At 30.6% G+C, this 20,667-nt stretch overlaps 6 protein-coding genes across 20 annotated transcripts in view; 4 read left to right on the forward strand and 2 right to left on the reverse strand.

Annotated features, from left to right (window-relative positions):
- The window catches only part of LOC127062806 (tyrosine-protein phosphatase non-receptor type 7-like), a 28,473-nt gene extending 23,037 nt beyond the window's left edge, over window positions 1-5,436 (forward strand). For 3 of the 5 annotated variants that reach the window (XM_050991598.1, XM_050991597.1, XM_050991596.1), the window contains 6 exons: window positions 1,065-1,257; window positions 1,339-1,516; window positions 1,631-2,269; window positions 2,368-2,663; window positions 2,744-2,953; window positions 3,077-5,436. In XM_050991598.1, coding sequence (XP_050847555.1) covers window positions 1,235-1,257; window positions 1,339-1,516; window positions 1,631-2,269; window positions 2,368-2,663; window positions 2,744-2,953; window positions 3,077-3,188 — 1,458 coding nt within the window. In that variant the 5' untranslated portion in view covers window positions 1,065-1,234 and the 3' untranslated portion in view covers window positions 3,189-5,436. Of the gene's footprint in view, window positions 263-703; window positions 821-1,064; window positions 1,258-1,338; window positions 1,517-1,630; window positions 2,270-2,367; window positions 2,664-2,743; window positions 2,954-3,076 lie in introns of those variants that run through there. The other 2 variants (XM_050991595.1, XM_050991600.1) reach the window with 2 other exon arrangements.
- Window positions 5,437-5,573: 137 nt separating this feature from the next.
- On the forward strand, window positions 5,574-10,161 carry LOC127062803 (solute carrier family 26 member 6). 9 transcript variants are annotated; one of them, XM_050991587.1, is made up of 11 exons: window positions 5,574-5,808; window positions 7,014-7,142; window positions 7,268-7,540; window positions 7,638-7,813; window positions 7,900-8,064; window positions 8,151-8,255; window positions 8,337-8,470; window positions 8,552-8,714; window positions 8,802-9,002; window positions 9,075-9,323; window positions 9,406-10,161. In XM_050991587.1, exons 2-11 carry the CDS (start codon window positions 7,037-7,039, stop codon window positions 9,841-9,843), a joined length of 2,010 nt encoding a protein of 669 aa, XP_050847544.1. In that variant the 5' UTR covers window positions 5,574-5,808; window positions 7,014-7,036; the 3' UTR covers window positions 9,844-10,161. The 9 variants fall into 9 exon arrangements, with proteins under 9 accessions (XP_050847544.1, XP_050847547.1, XP_050847548.1 ...); XM_050991590.1 differs by having other exon boundaries at window positions 7,023-7,142; XM_050991591.1 differs by lacking the exon at window positions 5,574-5,808 and having other exon boundaries at window positions 6,509-7,142; window positions 9,406-9,624; window positions 9,710-10,161.
- Window positions 10,162-10,373: 212 nt separating this feature from the next.
- On the reverse strand, window positions 10,374-13,536 carry LOC127062807 (phosphate carrier protein, mitochondrial). 2 transcript variants are annotated; one of them, XM_050991602.1, is made up of 6 exons: window positions 13,420-13,536; window positions 13,168-13,334; window positions 11,958-12,118; window positions 11,634-11,870; window positions 11,018-11,314; window positions 10,374-10,942 (listed from the first exon to the last, which is right to left on the reverse strand). In XM_050991602.1, exons 2-6 carry the CDS (start codon window positions 13,304-13,306, stop codon window positions 10,715-10,717), a joined length of 1,062 nt encoding a protein of 353 aa, XP_050847559.1. In that variant the 5' UTR covers window positions 13,307-13,334; window positions 13,420-13,536; the 3' UTR covers window positions 10,374-10,714. The 2 variants fall into 2 exon arrangements, with proteins under 2 accessions (XP_050847559.1, XP_050847558.1); XM_050991601.1 differs by having other exon boundaries at window positions 13,165-13,334.
- Window positions 13,537-13,881: 345 nt separating this feature from the next.
- LOC127062615 (small integral membrane protein 8) lies at window positions 13,882-16,676 on the forward strand. The gene is made up of 2 exons (XM_050991149.1): window positions 13,882-14,199; window positions 14,305-16,676. The coding sequence occupies exons 1-2, from the start codon at window positions 14,098-14,100 to the stop codon at window positions 14,461-14,463; spliced, it is 261 nt and encodes an 86-aa protein (XP_050847106.1). The 5' UTR covers window positions 13,882-14,097; the 3' UTR covers window positions 14,464-16,676.
- Window positions 14,793-18,445, reverse strand: LOC127062613 (aspartate aminotransferase, cytoplasmic). The gene is made up of 6 exons (XM_050991147.1): window positions 18,262-18,445; window positions 17,618-17,908; window positions 17,278-17,534; window positions 16,924-17,201; window positions 16,715-16,857; window positions 14,793-16,630 (listed from the first exon to the last, which is right to left on the reverse strand). Exons 1-6 carry the CDS (start codon window positions 18,374-18,376, stop codon window positions 16,467-16,469), a joined length of 1,248 nt encoding a protein of 415 aa, XP_050847104.1. The 5' UTR covers window positions 18,377-18,445; the 3' UTR covers window positions 14,793-16,466.
- Window positions 18,446-19,243: 798 nt separating this feature from the next.
- LOC127062612 (cytohesin-1) overlaps window positions 19,244-20,667 on the forward strand; it is a 65,446-nt gene continuing 64,022 nt past the window's right edge. The window contains exon 1 of one of the 2 annotated variants that reach the window (XM_050991144.1): window positions 19,244-19,418. In XM_050991144.1, the coding sequence (XP_050847101.1) occupies window positions 19,340-19,418 (79 nt within the window). In that variant the 5' untranslated portion in view covers window positions 19,244-19,339. The remainder of the gene's footprint in view (window positions 19,419-20,667) is intronic. The other variant, XM_050991146.1, reaches the window with a different exon arrangement.

Below are 20,667 nucleotides of genomic sequence, written 5' to 3' on the forward strand. Positions count from 1 at the left end.
GGCACGCTACCTCGCTCTTAAGTGAACCAAACGTACGGAGACGGCCGAACGAGGCCGAGAGAAACCGAAGCCCAGGTCAGCACTCGCTCGTATACTCGCGACAGTTCGAACACGGAGCTTGCGCAGGAAGGTCTATTCGGCTGTTTTCACATGAACATGGCGGTTTTGACGTACTCTCAACCGCTAGTTTTAAATCACAAAGTGCACTTTACTGTTAACCAGACGTTTCTCGTCGTCCTAACTTACGTACTTCTCATTCAAGGTATTTACGATATTTTAATTGATATCTTTTTCATAGTTTTATCGTGTACTTCCTTCGTACACAAGACAACGTTATGTATCAGCGGCAAACAGGATGTACTTTGTTTGTGAGGGTTTCGTACTTGTATATATGTATATGTGTGTGCGTGCACATACGCGTGTGTGTGTATGTGTATTTTCTCGCGTGAAAGGCGCCCATGTATCAACGCAAACAAGGATGCGCGTGTGTTATACACCTCTCTTTCTATCTCTCTGACCGAGTTTGTATTTGTGACTGGAACGATGTTATTCATCTACTTGTCACATGCAGTGCTTTCATTGGCGTAGACTGCATCTGCTCATTACCGTGCTACACTAAACCCCTCTTTTCCCCCATTCGCTTTAAATTTTCTTAATACTTCGTTCATAAACGCGTGGTATTTACATCCTCTTTACGAATTAAACAATTTTATATTAATCGTTGTTATCTTTTATTTAAATTTCTTTTTTCTCTCCCTATCGTTATATTATCAATCTACTGCTCACTATATCAACGCATTTTTTAAAGATACCAGATGAGGTCAATATTTATTTATATTATTTGTGTAAGAAGATAGGTCAAAAATGTATATGTTTAAGCTCAAGGACAATTGTTAGGATATAGTTGTTTAATGTACTGTAATACATTTAATATTATTTTCTTTGTAGCATTTCTTCAATAGTTTTGAAACATTAATAAAAAAACTATTTTTATTATAATAATTATTTTTATCAAATCCCACAAAAAATTTATAAATTTCATTAATAAATCCTCGTTGTTATAGGAGGTACAGGAATACCATTGAGTCATCATTATGTAAATGATGCAGATCAATATGACTCTTCAATCAATGATGATAATACAAAACCTTTGGAAAAATTCTACTTAATCACAGAACAAAGGTGGCACACAGATACTGTGCTACCAATCTCTTTACTGCCGTCTACCGAGGGAATGTCTGCTCGATCTCATCACAGGTATAAGATATAAAAAATTCTTCTTGATTCTATCAAAATTATATTAGAAACGATGCATAGATTTTGTATGATATAATATAGGATCCGGCAGTCCACGACGGGACTGGATGATGCTGGTATGGATTTGCAAGCAGCTCAACTCAGTACCCGTACAGGTCAGGAGGTTCGCTCTACTGCTACTCTATCATGGCTAGATTGGCAGTTGCCTCTTTTCGTAGCACTTTGCGCCATTGCCGGTGCTATTTTATTTACATTTCTGGTAAGAAATTGTAATAGAAAAAATTCTGATATATAACTCTTCTAATTCTTTCGTGAATAACGAAAACTTCCTTATGCTGCAACAAAACATAAATAAAAAACTTTTATTTAATAGATCTTGTTATGGCTACGGAAACAAATGTCGCGTGAAAAAAATACAGAAGATGGTGACAGGAGAGGTCTAGTAGAAGAAGGAATGGTGGGCCGTACAGATAAAACTGGGAAGGGTACTCAGAGTTCTGTGGAAGCACAATGGGTTCCTCAATCGGTAACAAAACCATCAGTATCTACGCAAAAAGAAAAACCTTCTACAGCCACTTCTGGTTTACCAGAAATAATGGCTGTGGCTACACCAGAACGAAAAATAGAGCCAATTCGCGTAAAGGCAAAAGGATTATTAGAACGGCGTGGTTCGAGTGCAAGTTTGACTATAGAACTAGCACCAGCACCTGAAAGTCCACCTCATATGGTCACCCCAACTCGCGAATGTACAGCGGAAGAATTTTTACTGAGTGCTGGAAATGTCTTATCTAGAACTCAATTGAAAAAAGCAATAAGTGATCCTGCATCACTACATAAAGAATTTTGGGAAGTACCATTGAATCTTCCTGAAAAAGTTGATATATGTGGAGCTGGAGTAAAAAATAGATATTGTACCGTATTACCCAATCCACAATCTAGAGTGGTTTTACCAGTTTTACCAGGTTCTTCTGATGATCCACTTTCTAGTTATATAAACGCCAATTATATCAGGGTAAGCAGAAGATAGACAATATTGTAGACTCATTCTGAAAGGTCATTTTACAAAATAAATTATGACGTAATTCGGATAATATTTCTAATAATTAACAGGGATATGATGGAGAAGATGCACGTTATATCGCAACACAAGGACCATTAGCTCATACAGTGGGAGATTTCTGGAAAATGGTTTGGGCAGAAAAAGTTCCTGTGATTGTTATGATGACGAGATTACATGAAGCTGCTAAAACGAAATGTGACATCTACTTTCCTTTAGATAAAAATAATCGTTTGCAAGCTGGTCCTTTCACGATTATAGTTAACTCTATCAATAACAAAGATGGTTATACCGTTAGAGATTTGGAGATTAGATACGAAAAAGAAAGACGTCACGTACAGCATTATTGGTAACTGATATTTGTACTAATAAAAATAAAACGTAATGCGTTATCAAGAAAAAAAATCTTATAGCAAATGACTTCGATAGGTATGATTCATGGCCAGATCATGCTGTACCTCAAGCAGCAGATGCTCTTGTTAATCTAGCTGCAGAAGTAAATGCTCTCTCTGGGCCTGTAGTGGTACACTGTAGTGCAGGTATTGGACGCACTGGATGTTTCATAGCATTAGCAATAGGAATGACTCAACTCTTAAGAGATGGTAATGTTGATGTACTAGGTATCCTATGTCAAATGAGGTGAGAATTTTATAAATTTTTTAATTTGTTTATAATTTTATAATTTTTTAAATTATACAACTTAAACGGTATATGCGATTTTATAAAATCTCTGATACTCATAACATCATAATTTTATTTAAGGTATGACAGAGGAGGTATGGTTCAAACTGCTGAACAGTATGAATTTGTTCATCGAGCACTTTGTTTATTTGAACAAACACTCGATGGCAAAGCATCTGTATCAAGGGAATAAATAATTGCTTTGAATGATTATTAGAGAAGCAAGTACTGTTGCCTACAACAATCCTATTTCGTCCAGATATGTACATCTGCCACAAAACAACAACAACAAAAAATAGTTTCAAACGAATCTCAGTGTCAGCCTTGAGGTAAGCAAGGAGGTCTCAACTATTTCAACATTTGGATGAATTTTGCCTCATCTAATATGCTGCCATTCTATACTGCCATGACAAATCGTTAACAATTGATATGAGTCGCGTAAAAATTTCTCAATTATTTATCATTTGATCATCTATCCTACTAAAAAAGCATTTTTTATGCTAAATTAAAAATCAAAGTAAAATTCATCTTTAATGAACAAGTACTGATTATGTGGAACATATTTGTACAAAAAAAGCGATTGAATAACTTTACTGTAACAATTTAAATATTACATTCTCATAGAAATGCCCACTATTTGCCAGATAAAACATATTTATTTTCTTTTTAATTTTTATGGGGTTGTTGCATTTTTTAATTCACGTTTATATACATTCCGTACGTGGCACAAAATATATAAGTTTTTGTAGGTTTGACGGGAAAAAAAAAAAAAAAAACAAGTGTGAAGTGAAAATTTTCACTATTTCACCTTATACTCTCAAATATGAAGTAGTCCTTCTTTAGCTCTTCAATGCTATTAAACATAAAATAACTGAACTGCCCTGATATGCAGATTCCAGGGATTAATTATAACTGTTTTATTGGACTATGAATGATTGAAATTTGAATGATAGAAAATGAATGACGAAGAATTTGGGACCCATGTCATATAAACGCTCTTATCCTATTTGTAGTTCCTAGTTGATTTTGGAGTTTGATGTTTAACATGGACTATGATTTTCATGATTTTTATTTAACTTACAAGCAAAGACTGAATGTAAAGAGTACAATATGACTATTAGTTCAATATGTAGTAAAAATTTTGAAAACTTCACGAATCAAATTTTAAAGTAATACAGTTCAGTAGTTTAAAATAATATTATTTAAATATTTTAGATTATAAACAGTACTTTTTATTTCGATAATATTTAGAATCTCTTCATTATAAAAAAAAAAAAAAGTAAAGCAAAATGAAACTCTTACTATTGTATCTACCAATGTATATATAGATTTAGTTATTTATTCCGTTTGTTGCTTCACATGCCAATCAATATTTAATATTAATAATGGGTGAATGTGTGTAACATTATATGATAATTAACGTGAAAATATCGGACATATGAATGTCTCTGTGTACAATTAACTCTTGTTTGTAACAAGGATTAATATTTAGCTGACAATAAATGTGATTTACGTTACCCCATTTTTTGGTGGCACGAATTGCAATAAGCGATTTATGGTAAAATATTTAAATTTAATTTCGAAAGATCTTAGAAGTGTGTACATTATTTTGCATTGTCGGTAAATTATATACAGTATATATACACAGGCATAAAATATATCGTAAAATCAATATATATATATATATATATATATTTATATAATCAATATATATATATATATTTAAAATAAATAAATATATATATATTTAAAACATACAAATAATGGTTGCATTAATTTTTAGATGATATAAAACACACTCTTTTGTATGTATATTATTCCTAAATCGATATATACAGATTATCTTCTCAGTAAATTATTGAATTCCTGCTATATGTTTCTATATTATATTTATTTTTATTGAAAACTCTGGATTATATTTACCTAATCGTTATATATTACAATTCCAGCATTTTATGCGTTTAGTAATATATTTAATTCAAACATTTTTCAAATACATATACAACTTCTTAATTCGCAGTTATTCTATACAGGAAAAATTGCTCCTTTTATATAATAATCAAAACCTTCCTATTTACCTCATCAGCGTGTTAACAGTATTTGCTTTAATTTATGCTACTCTTCCAGATTATTCATAATTATTATTCTTCGAAGTTTACAATTCTAGGATAGATGTTTGATGAATGTATGAAGAGAGAAAGAGATTGTGATATATACATATATATGTATATTGTACATACATTGTACAGAGAGCAAAAAATATATTTAAGAGAATATGTATTTGTTTAAGCAAAGCGAGAGTATATAAATTATTTATGTCTGTGCAAAGTCGCATATGACTAACTAATTGTATCAAGAATATAACAATAATTATAATTTAGCAGCCCCTTGGTGTTCAATTGTACTTATGTGACGTAATAAATGTTTATAGTATCCATGGATATATATAAAGTATTAATCATATTAATACCTATTTAATCTATATATTCATTTCAAATTAATATGATAAAAATATCTTGAAGATCACTTTAGTACCGGCGCTACTATGCACATATGTAAAGTATTAATCAGATTAATATCTATTTTATCTGTATTCACTTTAAATTAATATGAGATAAAGAAACCTTGAAGATTATCTCCTTGTCAGTAGTGCTCGATTAGTTAGTTTATCTCTATAATTTAACGAGTAAACATCGCTCTTATAATAATTATTCACATATTTAAATATTTGTTTAAACATTAATGAATAATTATATTCTATTAGTTAATATATTATTAATCACAGAAAATTTAAATTACGCTTTATATCGCGGGTAAGTTAACAGCTAATCAAATTTCAGCCGCCATGATAACTTTGTCAATCGCGCGGTAATTAAAATTGCAATTTCCAAATTTTCTCTATATCTTCAATTTTCTTTGGATTATAAACTAAAAAATAGTAATATCATTTCCTAAATATTTGATTATAAAATTCGAATACCCTCGTTATTCGAATATTTTTGTTTATATTGATTTGGCTAGATAGCGCTTGTATCAGTCGTACTTGTCTAACAAGAAAAAAAATTATTTTGTTTAAAAAATTTGTGATTCGAATGCATGCAAATAATGAATTTACAAAAAAAATCTAAAAGATAAATTCTAATATTCTGTCCTTCGTTGACCTCATTGTACCGTACTTCATTGTACTGTACGATATAGAATGACAAAGACTGTTTTAAATAAAGACAATGTTGATGCGATAATAAAGAAGTAAACAATAATGTTTATATCATTTAAAAATAATCAATGTTAACGAGTAACATAAACATCTTCGTTATAAATTAAAACATTTTATTTTTAAATATTATACTGTGTATATATATGTGTGTGTGTGTGTATGTGTTTATATATTATATAGAAGATATGTGTATATGTATATATATACGCATATATAGAATTGCATCGTGAAAATATAAAAATAAATTGAAGGATTATTATTATAATTATTATTGCGTAATATTATAATATCGTACATATAATAATCGTGTCATATTACGTAAAATATAATTATCGTTATGATTACGATTTAATGAAATGATAATGATGATTGAGTAAAAGAAAAAAAAAAAAACAAATATGATTATTACCGCAATAGGATATATAATCAATGATATTATAGAGAAACACCTACGAGTAGTTTAGATCACGGGATAACTCGTGACCGAGCGAATGTCGGATTAGAAGTATTAAACACATGTGTCGATTAGTATAATGATATAATAAAGATAAATCGTATATATGTTTACATTTGTGAAAATACTTTTATGATACATTTATGAAAGCTAACAAAAAAATGTATAAAAGTTAACCACGAATCTTTATTTGAGAAATGCGATCAGTTCTATTTAATCCGTCGATCTTGAAGAGCAGAATTTTTAAATTCGTTCTTTCTAACAAGCTCGAAATATTTGACGAGAAAATTTTTTGTAGATAAAAGTCTATAGTGATTTTTATTTATCTTGTAATTATAAAAATTTAGTTTTTTTAGATAACTGAAATAATATGGGGAAACAGGATGACGTTTTGTTGCAATTACGAGTAGAAAGACCACTTTATGAACAAGAAACTTTAAACGTGGATTATTGTTACGAACGACCTAGGACATCTCGTAAGTTTGTATTAAAAATTTTATTCGTAATATGAAATATAATAATCTTAGTTTACTAATTTGTTTTTAATTAGCTTTTGATGCCAATAATATAATTCAACAATGAATTGCTTTATCGTTTGCAGTGGCTCGATATATAAAAGAATTAATAAAATGTAAAAATTGGAAATCATGCATTAGTTCATCGATACCAGCTGTAACATGGCTTAAACGATATAGATGGAAAGATGATTTGGTTTATGATATGATATCGGGCTTAACCGTAGCAATCATGCATATTCCACAAGGAATGGCCTATGCGCTTTTAGGAAATTTACCACCTGTAGTTGGAATATACATGGCATTCTTTCCAGTTTTAGTATATTTTTTTTTTGGCACATCGAAGCATGTATCGATGGGTAATTATTAAGAATACTTAAGAAATTATACATTAGATATATACTATAAAAAATTGTGATTTAAGTATTCATGAAATCACTTTGTATTTGTGTATAGGAACATTCGCTGTTGTTTGTCTTATGACCGGTAAAGCTGTGACATCGTACTCGGTACCATTAAGTGATCATAGAAATGTAACTTCTACAACATTTGCACAAATGGATAAAGAATATAATTCATTTACACCAATTCAAGTAGCAACAGCGGTTACGTTATCAGTTGGAATATTCCAAGTAAGTTTCTAAGATTTTATTCTTCTATACAGCTCCGTCCTTATACATATAATAAAGAAATAAATTCAACAAAGACATTTTTCTAGATCATAATGTATATATTTCGATTAGGAGTTATAAGCACATTACTTAGCGAAACATTAGTCAATAGCTTTACTACAGGTGCTGCGGTCCATGTTCTGCTATCGCAGATCAAAGATCTCTTAGGCTTAAAACTTCCAAAACAGAAAGGTTACTTCAAACTTATTCAAGTATGTATAATTAGTTTTGAAGAAATATTGTGGCTAATATAGGAAAATATATAATATATAATCTGAGATAATTTTTATACTTTCAGACTGTTATAAGTATAGTCAAAGAAATATCGAATATAAATATTGCATCTGCAATTGTATCAACAATAGCAATTATTATTATGGTCTTTAATAACGAATTTATAAAAGTAAGTGTGTTGCGTTATCTATTTATAAATATTTTACAACACAAAATTAAACATATATATATATATATGTTTTTATATTAGCCATGGGCTGGCAAAAAATGTGGTGTTCCTATACCCATAGAACTTATTGCTGTTGTTAGTGGTACCTTGGTGTCTAAATATGGCAATTTAACTGAAGTATACAATATCCAAAATGTGGGACACATTCCTACAGGGTACGTATAACTTTTCTAATTGCATAAAATTAAGTTTTACGATGATTAAATTGTATTCAGTTTTAAGGTGCCTTAAATCAGATTACCAACAGCAGAATTACCGACATTAGAATTATTGCCTTTAGTTGCAGTAGATAGTATTGCAATAACTATGGTTTCTTATACGATCACCATGTCAATGGCTTTAATATTTGCTCAGAAACTTAATTATGAAGTAGACTCGAATCAAGAACTATTTGCTATGGTAAAAATGTCATATATTAATAATTTCATATCTTTTATTTATATTACTAAGTTAGTATAATATATATTGCTTTTTTTTTAATTGTAGGGAGTCAGCAATATAGTTGGATCTTTTTTTTCATGTATGCCATTTTCAGCATCTTTAAGCAGATCTTTGATCCAACAAACAGTAGGTGGTCGTTCTCAGATCGCTAGTATTGTATCGTGTTCCATACTATTGATCATTCTTTTATGGATAGGTCCTTTCTTTGAACCACTTCCAAGATGTATTCTAGCTTCAATTATAGTAGTAAGTAAAATATAACAAGTGAAACAATTTAAATATAAAAATTAATATATTATAACCCATTATTATTTTTAGGTAGCTTTAAAAGGAATGTTACAACAAGCTACACAATTAATTAAGTTTTGGAAGTTAAGTAAATCTGATGCTATAATATGGATTGTAACGTTTTTTATCGTAATACTAGTTAGTATTGATATAGGATTATTAGCAGGATTGATAGTTTCACTTGCAAGTGTATTATTGCAGAGTATTAGACCATATACATGTTTATTAGGCCACATACCAAATTCAGATTTATATTTAGATCTTAATAGATACAAAGCGGTAAGATTCCAACATTTTTTTAATTGTATCTTAATAATTTCATATAAAATTATATTATAAATCTTATTTATTACGTTCACAGGCAAAGGAAATAGAAGGAGTCAAAATTTTTCATTACTGTGGAAGTTTAAATTTTGCAAATAGTGCTCATTTTAAATCTGAAGTCCATAAACTAATAGGTATTAATCCACAAAAAGTTATTAGACAAAGAATAAAACTTAAGCAAAAGGGTATTCATTTAGATGACCAAGATTTTGAACATAAGGACGGGTTACGTTGTATTATTATGAATATGAGTGCAGTAAGTTATATAGATCCGACAGGTGTTAATGTAATACATGCAGTAGCTTCAGAATTTACTGAAATTCAAATACATTTTTATTTAGCTAGTTGTTCCAGTCCAATATTTGAGATGATAAAAAAATGTGAAATGTATACATATAAAGAACTCTCATTTAAAATTTTTGCGACTATAGAAGATGCTGTATCTTATTGTCGATCTACTCTTTTATCAAGATGACCGTATAATATATTGTACTTAAGAATATATCAATATATCAGTTTAGAATGAAATGTAATTAAAAAATATTATTTTTGTATAATACTTTAATTATCTTCTGATAATGAGAGGTCAAACCATGTATACTGTACACATTTTAATGGAACAAGTCAATTTGAAGTTCTAATACAAAATATATCGTTGTACTTATATTTTTTATCATATGGCATAAAAATGACAAATGTACATTTATACTTAAAAAGGACTTGGCAAATACTAAGCCTTATTATGTACATAATATACATGACAGTTATACAATAAAATATATTTTTGAAACTATGTATAAATATTTTTCTTTCTACAAATAGCTTTAAAATGACAATTATATACATATAAAAAAATGACCTTCTACTGACGATAATAATTAGATTTGTATAAAAATAAATATATATGTATAAATAACGTATATATATATATACACATATATAAAATATATATACAAATAAAATTATGATATAAAGGGAATGAATATATAAAAAATAAAAATTCACTTATCCGAGTAATCATTCTATTTATTTACAATGATCACTCATATATACAATAACAGTACATAGTTACATTGTGTAACATAGCTGTCACGACTCCGTTTCACAAAAGCGCTATTTTTTTCTTCCGTCGTGGAATAGTATTACAGTTTTTCACTTCTAATAGTCTGGCAGTGTTGCCTTCACTGATGAGTTTATTAATTTACTGATGAATAAATACACAAAAAAGGGAATTGTTGGACATTGTTCAACAATGTAATGTATGAAATTAATTGAATTTGCCTATGGTTTATCTTCTAACTGTGATCTGTTAATGATCCAATTAAAAAGTTAACCGCGTATAGTGTTTAAGCAACACCATACTTCTTTTTGAGAGATTCTGGCATTTCTGGTGGTGGTGGACGTGGCATACGTAGCCAAACTTTTACTGCATCATAAATGAACCATTGTGCTGCTGTAAGAGTACCAATCATAATAATCCTAGGTCCCAGTCCTTTCCACACACCAGCAAAACCAAGTTTTTTCAATACATCACCAGCTGTAGCTCCTTTTTCTTGATTTAACTTGGAAACAACCTACAGAAAAATTGTATAAAAATATTTATAGATATACTTCTTTAATAATCACCATCTTGTAATATTTTTACTTACAGAATCAGCAGGATGAGAAACAACTGCACAAAATACACCAGCGATATAACCCGCAGCAAATGTAACGATCAACTGTTCACCCTTAGTACATTCTAACCTTGGTTTAGGTACTACATACTTGTACAACAATTCAAGGGTACGTTCAAAGCATGAGAATTTCATCATGGTATATGGAATTTGACGCAACCACAAAGGTACCAGACCTTTATAAAAACCACCAAAACCTTCATCCGCATACATCTTTGGGAATGCCTCTCGTAAGGTATTTGCAAAACCAGGCATAGTTTGAATTCTGACCTGTATAAAGAAGATATTTTAGTATATTTATTATTAGTAATTTTAATATATAAAAAATAAATAATAATCTATAAGAAAACAGGGAATGAGGATATTAGAAACTTACAAAATATATGACAAGGATACGACGACACAAGGATGAAGTGTAGTACAGACTGAATGAAGGTGTAAAATAGGGTTAATATTTTATTAGGATGAAAAATTAAATAATCACAGAGATTGAGATTCATATCTGTGCATGTTAGCAGCCAATAAGTCAGGAAGTCTGTAACTATATTGACCTTTGTATCAAATTATCGTATAAGAAAAAAAAAATTACCTTAGCGGCTTCGAGTGGAGCTAAACCAATGTCTGCAAAGAATTCTGCAGATGCCGAAGAAATGAGATATAAAGTAGTTCTGTATTCGTAAGACCACTCTTCGCCAGCAAGAGCAGAATAATAAACTTTAAAGACTTCATAAAGACCAAATTTGAACATTCCTTGAATAGAATATCCGAAAAATGTGGGTGCCCAACCTCTTGCCAAACCTCTAGTTCCATCTTCGGCTAAGGTTACCTATTCAAATATAATATTCAAATAGATACAATTTTTACATTTATCTTTCCATCTTATTAAAATGGAATAAACATTTTATTCACGTACTCGAAAACCGTTGAAAACTGATTTATATTTTGCAGGGTTTACTTGAATACGGCATTTTACTAAATCCAATGGAGTAACCATGGTATGAGTTATTCCACAAGACAAAATTCCTCCAAGTCCACATAGCATGAAATATTTGTTGGAACCAAATTCGCAACTGTCTGCAAAAATAATTCGAACGTTAAAGATATTCTACGATCTCTTTCATAAAAGTAGTTTTATATAATATCGATTAAAAAAAAAAAAAAGAAAGAAAAAAGAATTCGGGGAAAATCGAATCGACGATATCGATCAGCTGGTAAACTCGTGCATTCGGAATTCGAATCTGGCAAAATTTCAAGATCGTCTTAAACGAATCTGCTACCTTGTCCTAATCCAATAATAAACCATTCTAGTACTAGCAAAAGTGTTTGGTTGGTTACTCGGTCGCGGTCATTATCCAAAGGCAATGTCGATCATTATTTTCGTTCAAATATCATTCGAAGTTCCGAAAGCAAGATCGACACGCATTCTCGACAAAATGGCCGCTCCTTATGCAACCCATACTTCTAATATGTGCATGTTACACGTTATCAATTTTTATTTTTTTGATACATTCAAATTCATATTATTTCAATAATTTTTCATCTTATTCATTAATATAATGTTCTTAAAAATATCATTCGTTATATTATACGTGCATATGTATATACATATATATATATATACATATATCTTATTCAATGCGACACCTGCAGTGTATATACGACAAATATCAATTTCTTCGTTTCTGGCTCTCGTCAAAAATTTAAATGCTGCATATAAGTTTTAGTTACATAATTATTATCTTATAAAACAATCAAGATAAAATGATGAAGACATTACAAGAGTAATGATAATTCGAAGAACTCGATAATAATATTACCGAGAGTATTAAACGAGGCTAAATAGTTATTGAGACTGTCACTGCGACGATACCATAGTAATGATCTTTTTTTCTATGAATTACATATTATGTAACACCGTGTCACATGCGAGTAAAGCAACGATCAAAATATCTCTGTTAACTAAAAAAGCATGCAATTCCTAGAAACTCGATATCAAATAATTTTCCTTCATAAATTTTGTCACTTAGACTTGTAATCCAAAAGAAATCATTTCTGTTAGAAATTCTTTAAAAAAAAAAAAAAAGAAAAAGAAAGAAAGAAAGAAAAATATATATACTAACCACCTGTATCCGTAGAGGCAGCCGCGATGTTACGATTTTTAACGAGCGATTGCATACTCTCATCATGACCCTGACATCTAACCGTCGTAAAAGGTGTTGAGAATGGTGTTAGCTTTGCTGTTTCCCATAATGACGACCACATCTTCTGTTCCTCGAATTTGACACTTCACCTGAATATAAAACACCAATAGAGTAATAATTCATATTTTATTATATTAAAATAAAAGTTAATTAAACGAATGACATAGAACACACCTCCAAAGGCACAACTCTCGTCTCCGGTTAGTTGAAAGAGAGTGAAAAAGGAAAGGAGTTCTTACTACTGACAGGGCCGTGATAAAATCATCGATATAGAAGGTAGACTAAGTAAATTAACGAATTCGAACGAGTAGCGACATCTAGAAATTTTCTATAAAAAAATTTTCTTCTGATTTAATCTTTCGTTTTGATGAAAATTATCAAAGAAATATTTTTATTCGAATTATACTTTATATATATATATGTAATTTTTTTTCTTTTTTGTTCCATAAAGCTAAGTATATTTGTGTAATATAAAATTGGGTTATACGATCGGATTGTCCGCCATTACGTTAATTCAACCAATGATAGACGGTTAAATTTGATTGGTTACGTAATATCAAATGTGATTGGTCCTGAGATAACATTGATTAGAAATGTTTTTTACTTTTTTTAATCAAGTTTTTTTTTATTATAATTACTGTTATATATCGTGTTTATGTCTCATTATGAATTTATTATATTACAACTTTTTAGAAAAAATTCTATCTTGCAATTTTTTTCATCGCACCGTTCAAACATTCGATCTACTTGAATTGTTTCGTTATTGAATATTTTAGTTTACGTTTATATCGGACGTAGTGACGTTATTTGTATATTTGTTAATTTACTTGTTTAATAATTTTATTATTCTATATGAAAGATAAAAGTAAAGAATCTGCCCCAGGTGATGGCATACGCTCGTTACGAAGCACGATGTTATTTCGTGCTATTAATTACGAGTTGTATGTCAAGCCGGTAATAAATTAATAACATGTTATTTATATAAACATTATTAAAACTTTTCTTGCTATTTATGAAAATTTATTCTCCTATTTATATCATATTTTATATTTTTTTCAGAATAAGGGCATAATGCTTTTTGGGGTTATGGCAATGCTTACTTGTTCAGGGTATTTACTATACATGCGATATAAACACGATGGTACTGCTTATTATGAGTCTGTGGAAGCAGATGGAAATGTCACTTTTAAAAAGAAAACTTCTAGATGGTTAGATTAAATATATCAAGGTGTTCACAGAAGATTCGTATATATTCGATGAGTACATCGTTATTATAAGATTTTAAAAAACAATGTTTGGAAAATCTGAATATAATTATACATTTTCATCATATTTAAAAAAATCTAAGTTATGTTCCTTGATGGTCGTGTTTTAATTACAAGAAAAAAAATTCACAAGTACGAGTAAATATAGGAGGAAAAGTAATTTATTGTCGCTTTGAACCTTTAGATATAATATCGCTATTTACATAATACTTGTTCAATATTATTTGCATATATCCTGTAAAAATGTTACAGTTTGTAATTATATTTAAGTAAGAATACATATAAAGAAAAAAGAATATTCTTTATTTATTATAAAATATTATGCGCATAAGTTGTTTCAAATCTACATGATTATTTAATTAACATCAAGACGGTGGAAGACATTGAATAATGTGTCTTTTGTGGACAACCTATGTTACATCACTTTATAGTTTCTATTGACTATTACATTACATATCAAGTATAAATCTTTGATCAACAGGCAATACGTTTAATTGTGATTTGTAAGTTTATGAATCATAAGAGGATATGTATAATTTTGTGTATATGTTTTTATAAGTTCAGATATTATCTTCTTCAAATATACTACAGTTACAATATTGGATAACAGATTGCATGTGTTCTCTCCAGTTTGTATCATATTCATTGTACATAAATGCTTAGATAATTGTAAATGCTTGCGATATTTAATAATATTTTATGCTTATGCAACTATTTTGGTATGTTTTTTTTGTGATAAATTGATTTTTAAAATATACGTGTTATCTTGTCATATTGTTTATACAAATATGTAAAAAAGTATTTTCTCTTAGAAGAAGATTCGTTCGCCTATCTCTTTGGCAGTTTTTATATTATATCTGGAAGGAAATTCTTAATAATGTATTTTCTCTTTTAAAGTTAAAATACTCTAAGTATATAAATGTTAACAGTGGTACTAAAAATATATGTAAATTATTCGTTATATGTGTATAACAATCATATATCTTTTGTTCGCAAATATGACATTAACAATTTATTTATAGTCTATTAACATGGATTTTTGATCCATTTTAGTAGAACTTTTAGTGAATATATATATATATAAGTGGAATCTCTGCTTTGAAATATCTAAAAAGAAAAATAGGGAAAACATTTATCCATGCTTATATGACAAGATTTGTTACTTTCTTAAATTGTTTCAATCTTAGAACACATGTAATGCACAATTCAGTATAAGGAAAAGGACTTTGGCACGATCAACAATAAGTTTTCATGTACCATTATGCGTAAAAAAAAAAACTAATCCGACAAAAAAAATTACTTCTTTAAAATGTCGAATTTTGTATTAAAGTGATGCTATGATAACAAAAACTTGGACATAATTTGTATGAAAGTTCAATATTTAATTATGCATTAACTTTGTACTGTTCTTTTGTTGGACCACCATCGTAATGTCTGCTATGTAATTATTAAATTTCATTAAATATAGACCTTATGTTCATACATCAACCTTTGTTTTTTTGCCACACAGAGCAATTTTTTTTTCCTAATTACATTATCCGTTTTCACGTTATATTACAAAGACTATTTTTTTTATTTATAGGTATATTAAAGCTATCTGTATCATTTATACTATGTAGAAATACTTTTTACGTTTACATCAATCGGCGTACACTTTGTTATCAACAATAACTTTTGTACTTTTCAACATAAAATAATAATGTATGTAAATCTTATGTTTTAAAGTGAGATGTGAACATAAGATCTTATTTCTAAAATTCTGAAACTGAACAGTAACACAAGATAATGCAAAGATTTCACTGAAGTTACTATTATCAAAAAAAAATTTAGCTTGACTTCATAGAATACCAAATATTATAATATTTCAACATCATTACCAATATGAATAGCTTATATGATATTGTATTTATGATATTTGTATTTATTATACTATGATGTCAAGTCTGAAAATACGCATCAACAAGCGCAATTTCTTTTTGTCTGAGGAAATAACGTTACTGCTTCATGAATAGCTTTTGCTACATAATCCAGATTATACTCTGTCAGTCCACAAATATTTATACGTCCACTGCGTAGTAGATAAATATGAAACTGATCCAATAAATGCTTCACTTGTCTCTCTGTAGATTTAGATTAAATATATTTTAGAAATTTTCTTTTCTTAAATGAATTATTCTTTTTATATAGTAATATCTTAAACATACCACTAAGGCCTGTATATGAAAACATTCCTATTTGGGTAGTTATATGTTCCCATGTGCCAGGAGTTCCCAACTTGAGTAATCTTTGATATAATCCTTCTCGCATCTGTTGTATTCTTCCAGACATAGTTCGAATATGTTCTTTCCTATATTATTAATGTATGATATTAAAACGGACTTCATATTATAAAATAATATTCCTTAAAACATACCATTCTTCGCAAAGATCAGGATTGTTAAGCACAGTTGATATTATACGAGCTCCATGGTTGGGGGGATTACTATACATTGCTCGTATAATTAATGTCACTTGAGATTTAAATTCAATTGCTTCTTTTATATCAGACATTACTATGACCATATTACCAGCTCTTTCATTGTAAAGACCGAAATTTTTGGCAAAACTTTGAGCACAAATAAATTCCATTCCGCGTTCAGCGAACATGCGTACAGCAAATGCATCTTTGTCTAAATCACCAGTTGCAAACCCCTAGAAAAATTTATTTATAACATAATCGATAATATAACAAAATTTTAACATCTAATCAAGTAACATATATACGTACTTGATACGCGCTATCAAATATCGTGAACAATCGATTTTCTTCAATAACATCCGCAATCTTTTGCCATTGTTCTGGCGTAGGATCGCAACCGGTAGGATTGTGCGCGCATGCATGAAGAACAATTACTGAATTTTCTGGAGCATTTTTTATATCCTTAAGCATTCCATCTAGATCGATTCTTCGATTTTCATAATCCCAATATGTATATTCGCAAGCATTCTTAAACCCACCATTCAAAAATACAAGTTTATGGTTTTCTATAGAGCAATATCAATTTATACAATATATCTGAGTTATTATTTACAGTTCATATTCAATTAAATTAAATTATGATTCTTACCCCAGGTAGGCTTGCTATAATAAAATGTATCATAATTTAAGATACGACTTAAACACTCAGCAGCGACTCTTAACGCACCAGTACCGGAAAGCGTTTGAATACCAAAAGCACGTCCTTGAGCAATAGCTGAAGAGTTAGGACCTAATAACATTTTTGTTGCAGCTTGACAGAAACTATCTAAACCTAATATCGGAAGATACTCGTGATTTTGCAATTCGTCTGCCGCAAGTTGTTTTTCTACTTTTTTTACGACAGGTAGAACCCATGGTTTTCCTTCGGTTGTACGATAAGCTAAAAATAAAATTACGACATTTGATCGATTGGTCTCTTTAATATAAAAAAGAGAAATATTCACGTATCAACTGTCAAAGTATTTATGAATATACAGTATCATAGATTATGTAATAGATTTACTATAAAGGTCATTCAAGAGCAAAATCATAAAGATAAAAAAAATACAAACTCTCGTACACTAAGATAAATTTAATTACATCTTTTTCATTTTTAATTAATATCGACATACATATACATATATATAAGTATATATATATATATACATATGTTTTTTTTTTTAATAATTACGACGCAACGATCATTCTTATTACGTTACGCACATATGTATATCGATTATATATTTTACGTACCTCCTACAGCCAAATTAACTTTTTTTTTGTAAGTATCCTCGTTAAAAGCTTTCGTTAGCGCGAAAACCTCGATTGGAGGTCCCAATTTGATTCCCGAAAATCTTGTCGTACTCATCTCAGTTGACTGGCTGAAGCGCAACTGAACTTCAGCGATTACAAAAAATGGATGATAAACTCAACAATTTTTCTCGACGCTCTTGATATCAGTTACAATATCATATCGAGGAGCTAATTGTTACAACGTTTATATACATGTCTTTATTAACATCATAATATTACATCTTTTGTTTCATATCCTTTATTAGCATAGTCATATTAATTATTCAAAGGTCAAATTTATTGTAAAAGGTGAATACGATAAGAGTTAGATGACTATATTGATACATTCTAATCACGCAATACGTCAAACCGATAAATATCGACTTTTATATATAAATGTATGTAAATCAATCCGCAAATCTCTCAAATGTTTCCATATTACTTTAAATCAATTTAATTAAAAAAGAAAAGAAAAGAGAAAGAGAGAAAGAGAGAGAGAGAGAGAGAGAGAGAGAGAAAGAGAGAGAGAAAGAGAGAGAGAGAGAGGAAAGGGACGAAAGATAGGAAGAAAACTGTTGAAATTTCCGAAATATAGAAAACCATCGAAACGTTCGCTTATAGATACATATTTTTCTTAATACACGTGTACACCTGGATGCACCTAACCTCACGCGATAAATGCAATGGTTCCGTACGCATGTGTGTGCACAATTCGTTAAAAAGAGATATAAAAACAACAAAGAAAAAAAGAAAAGAAAAAGAACGCACAATGAATGGATTCTTGACTCGTAATTAACGAGATGTTTCATTAACGTTCGATACCTACATTATCGACGGAACCTATACTATCGACATAGACAATATATCCGTAGAATTGTATAGTTCGTTCGGTCGCCGTTAGAGGCAGCACTATCGACGCGGCTCGCAACGATAAACGCGCTCGGATAGAGCGCAGAGTGAAAATGGCGCCGTTCGAGTGAGGGTGGGTTAGATTCTGTGTGCGCGCGTGTGCCCGGAGAGAGTGCGAGAGCTTACGGAAATGTGGCAGGATCTGGACGGTCTGGCTGGTGCGGGAGTGCATTCCGGTACTCATCAGGTCGACCAGTTTGGCACGGCAGGTAAGAAAATTGTAGATTACATTGGTCAAAGAAAAATATTATGGATCGCCACGGATACAAATACGAATACGAATACGAATACGAATACGAATACTATTACGAATACGAATACGAATACGAATACGAATACGAATACGAATACATAAACGAATCTCTCGGGTCCTGCCAAGATCTGGAGGAAAGGCTTTCCCCGTGGGAAAGCGCAAGCGCCATGCGTTTCCTCGTCTCCTTTTCGCTCGTAAACAAAACCAAAGGGAAGTCATCGTCTGTCGTTCTTTCTATCCCTGTATATATCTCTCTTTCTCTCTATCTTTCTATCTCCGTCTCTGTCTCTCTCCTGTCGTCTTCGACTCGATTCACGAAGGATATATACGTGTCTCAGATTTCTCAGGGAGAATGGGAAGCTTCCTTCATACAATTTTCTCTCTCTCTCTCTCTCTCTCTCTCTTTCTCTCTCTCTCTTCCTCTCTTTACTTGTTGTCTTTTTCTCTTTCCCTTTCGACAAACCTTCGTATATATTCAGTGAAAAGAAATAACAGAAGGAGATAACGAAAGTAAATAAAAAGAAGAGTCAAAAAGTGTCAAATCAAAGTTGACTTTTCTTTCATGAAACGAAGACGTTCGGAGTATTTGTTCTTCCGATTATTTTGATACGATGAGTTAGAATGAGAGAAAAAGAGAGAGAGAGAGAGACAAGGATAGAAAGAGAAAGAGAGACAGCAGAGCCAGCCATACACACACACACACACACGTATATAGAATCGATGATGCAGATTTCATATAGGAAACGATTACCTAGTGTTATTTTGGCGTTAGGAAAGTCGCTCTAGTAGGTAACTAACGGTGAATCTCGTCTCGGTGATGGCTTTGTGTTTCCGTGTTGTCTTTTTTAGTTACGATGTCGCGAGAGACAAACGTGACAACGACGACGACTACTACGACGTCGTTGACGTCGATGTCCTCTCGGTGATTCGGAACTCGTCGTTGCTCTTTAGAGTTTGTTTGTCTCTCTCTCTCTCTCTCTCTCTCTCTCTCTCTCTCTCTCTCTCTCTCTCTCTCTCTCTCTCTCTCTCTCTCTCTCTCTCTCTCTCTCTCTCTCTCTCTCTCTCTCTCTCTCTTTCTTTCTTTCTCTCCTGAGACGCGTTGTGCAGCTAACGTACGGAATGCTACGTACGTATGTATGTGTATATGTTTGTATGGTACACGTACAAGCCTCGATATATGTATACTACTCGTGACAGTCGAGCAA

Source organism: Vespula vulgaris, chromosome 3 (assembly GCF_905475345.1).
Source record: "Vespula vulgaris chromosome 3, iyVesVulg1.1, whole genome shotgun sequence".
Lineage (NCBI taxonomy): Eukaryota > Metazoa > Arthropoda > Insecta > Hymenoptera > Vespidae > Vespula > Vespula vulgaris.

Coding starts and splice junctions, on each gene's coding strand:
- LOC127062803 (XM_050991587.1), top strand. CDS start 7,037: ATGGGGAAACAGGATGACGTTTTGTTGCAATTACGAGTAGAAAGACCA. Junction 7,541..7,637: donor ATCGAAGCATGTATCGATGG/GTAATTATTAAG, acceptor ATTTGTGTATAG/GAACATTCGCTGTTGTTTGT. Junction 8,715..8,801: donor ATCAAGAACTATTTGCTATG/GTAAAAATGTCA, acceptor TTTTAATTGTAG/GGAGTCAGCAATATAGTTGG.
- LOC127062807 (XM_050991601.1), bottom strand. CDS start 13,306: ATGTGGTCGTCATTATGGGAAACAGCAAAGCTAACACCATTCTCAACA. Junction 11,871..11,957: donor CAGTTTTCAACGGTTTTCGA/GTACGTGAATAA, acceptor ATATTTGAATAG/GTAACCTTAGCCGAAGATGG. Junction 10,943..11,017: donor TTTCTCATCCTGCTGATTCT/GTAAGTAAAAAT, acceptor ATTTTTCTGTAG/GTTGTTTCCAAGTTAAATCA.
- LOC127062615 (XM_050991149.1), top strand. CDS start 14,098: ATGAAAGATAAAAGTAAAGAATCTGCCCCAGGTGATGGCATACGCTCG. Junction 14,200..14,304: donor ACGAGTTGTATGTCAAGCCG/GTAATAAATTAA, acceptor TATTTTTTTCAG/AATAAGGGCATAATGCTTTT.
- LOC127062613 (XM_050991147.1), bottom strand. CDS start 18,376: ATGAGTACGACAAGATTTTCGGGAATCAAATTGGGACCTCCAATCGAG. Junction 17,202..17,277: donor TATTTGATAGCGCGTATCAA/GTACGTATATAT, acceptor AAATTTTTCTAG/GGGTTTGCAACTGGTGATTT. Junction 16,858..16,923: donor CCTGATCTTTGCGAAGAATG/GTATGTTTTAAG, acceptor TTAATAATATAG/GAAAGAACATATTCGAACTA.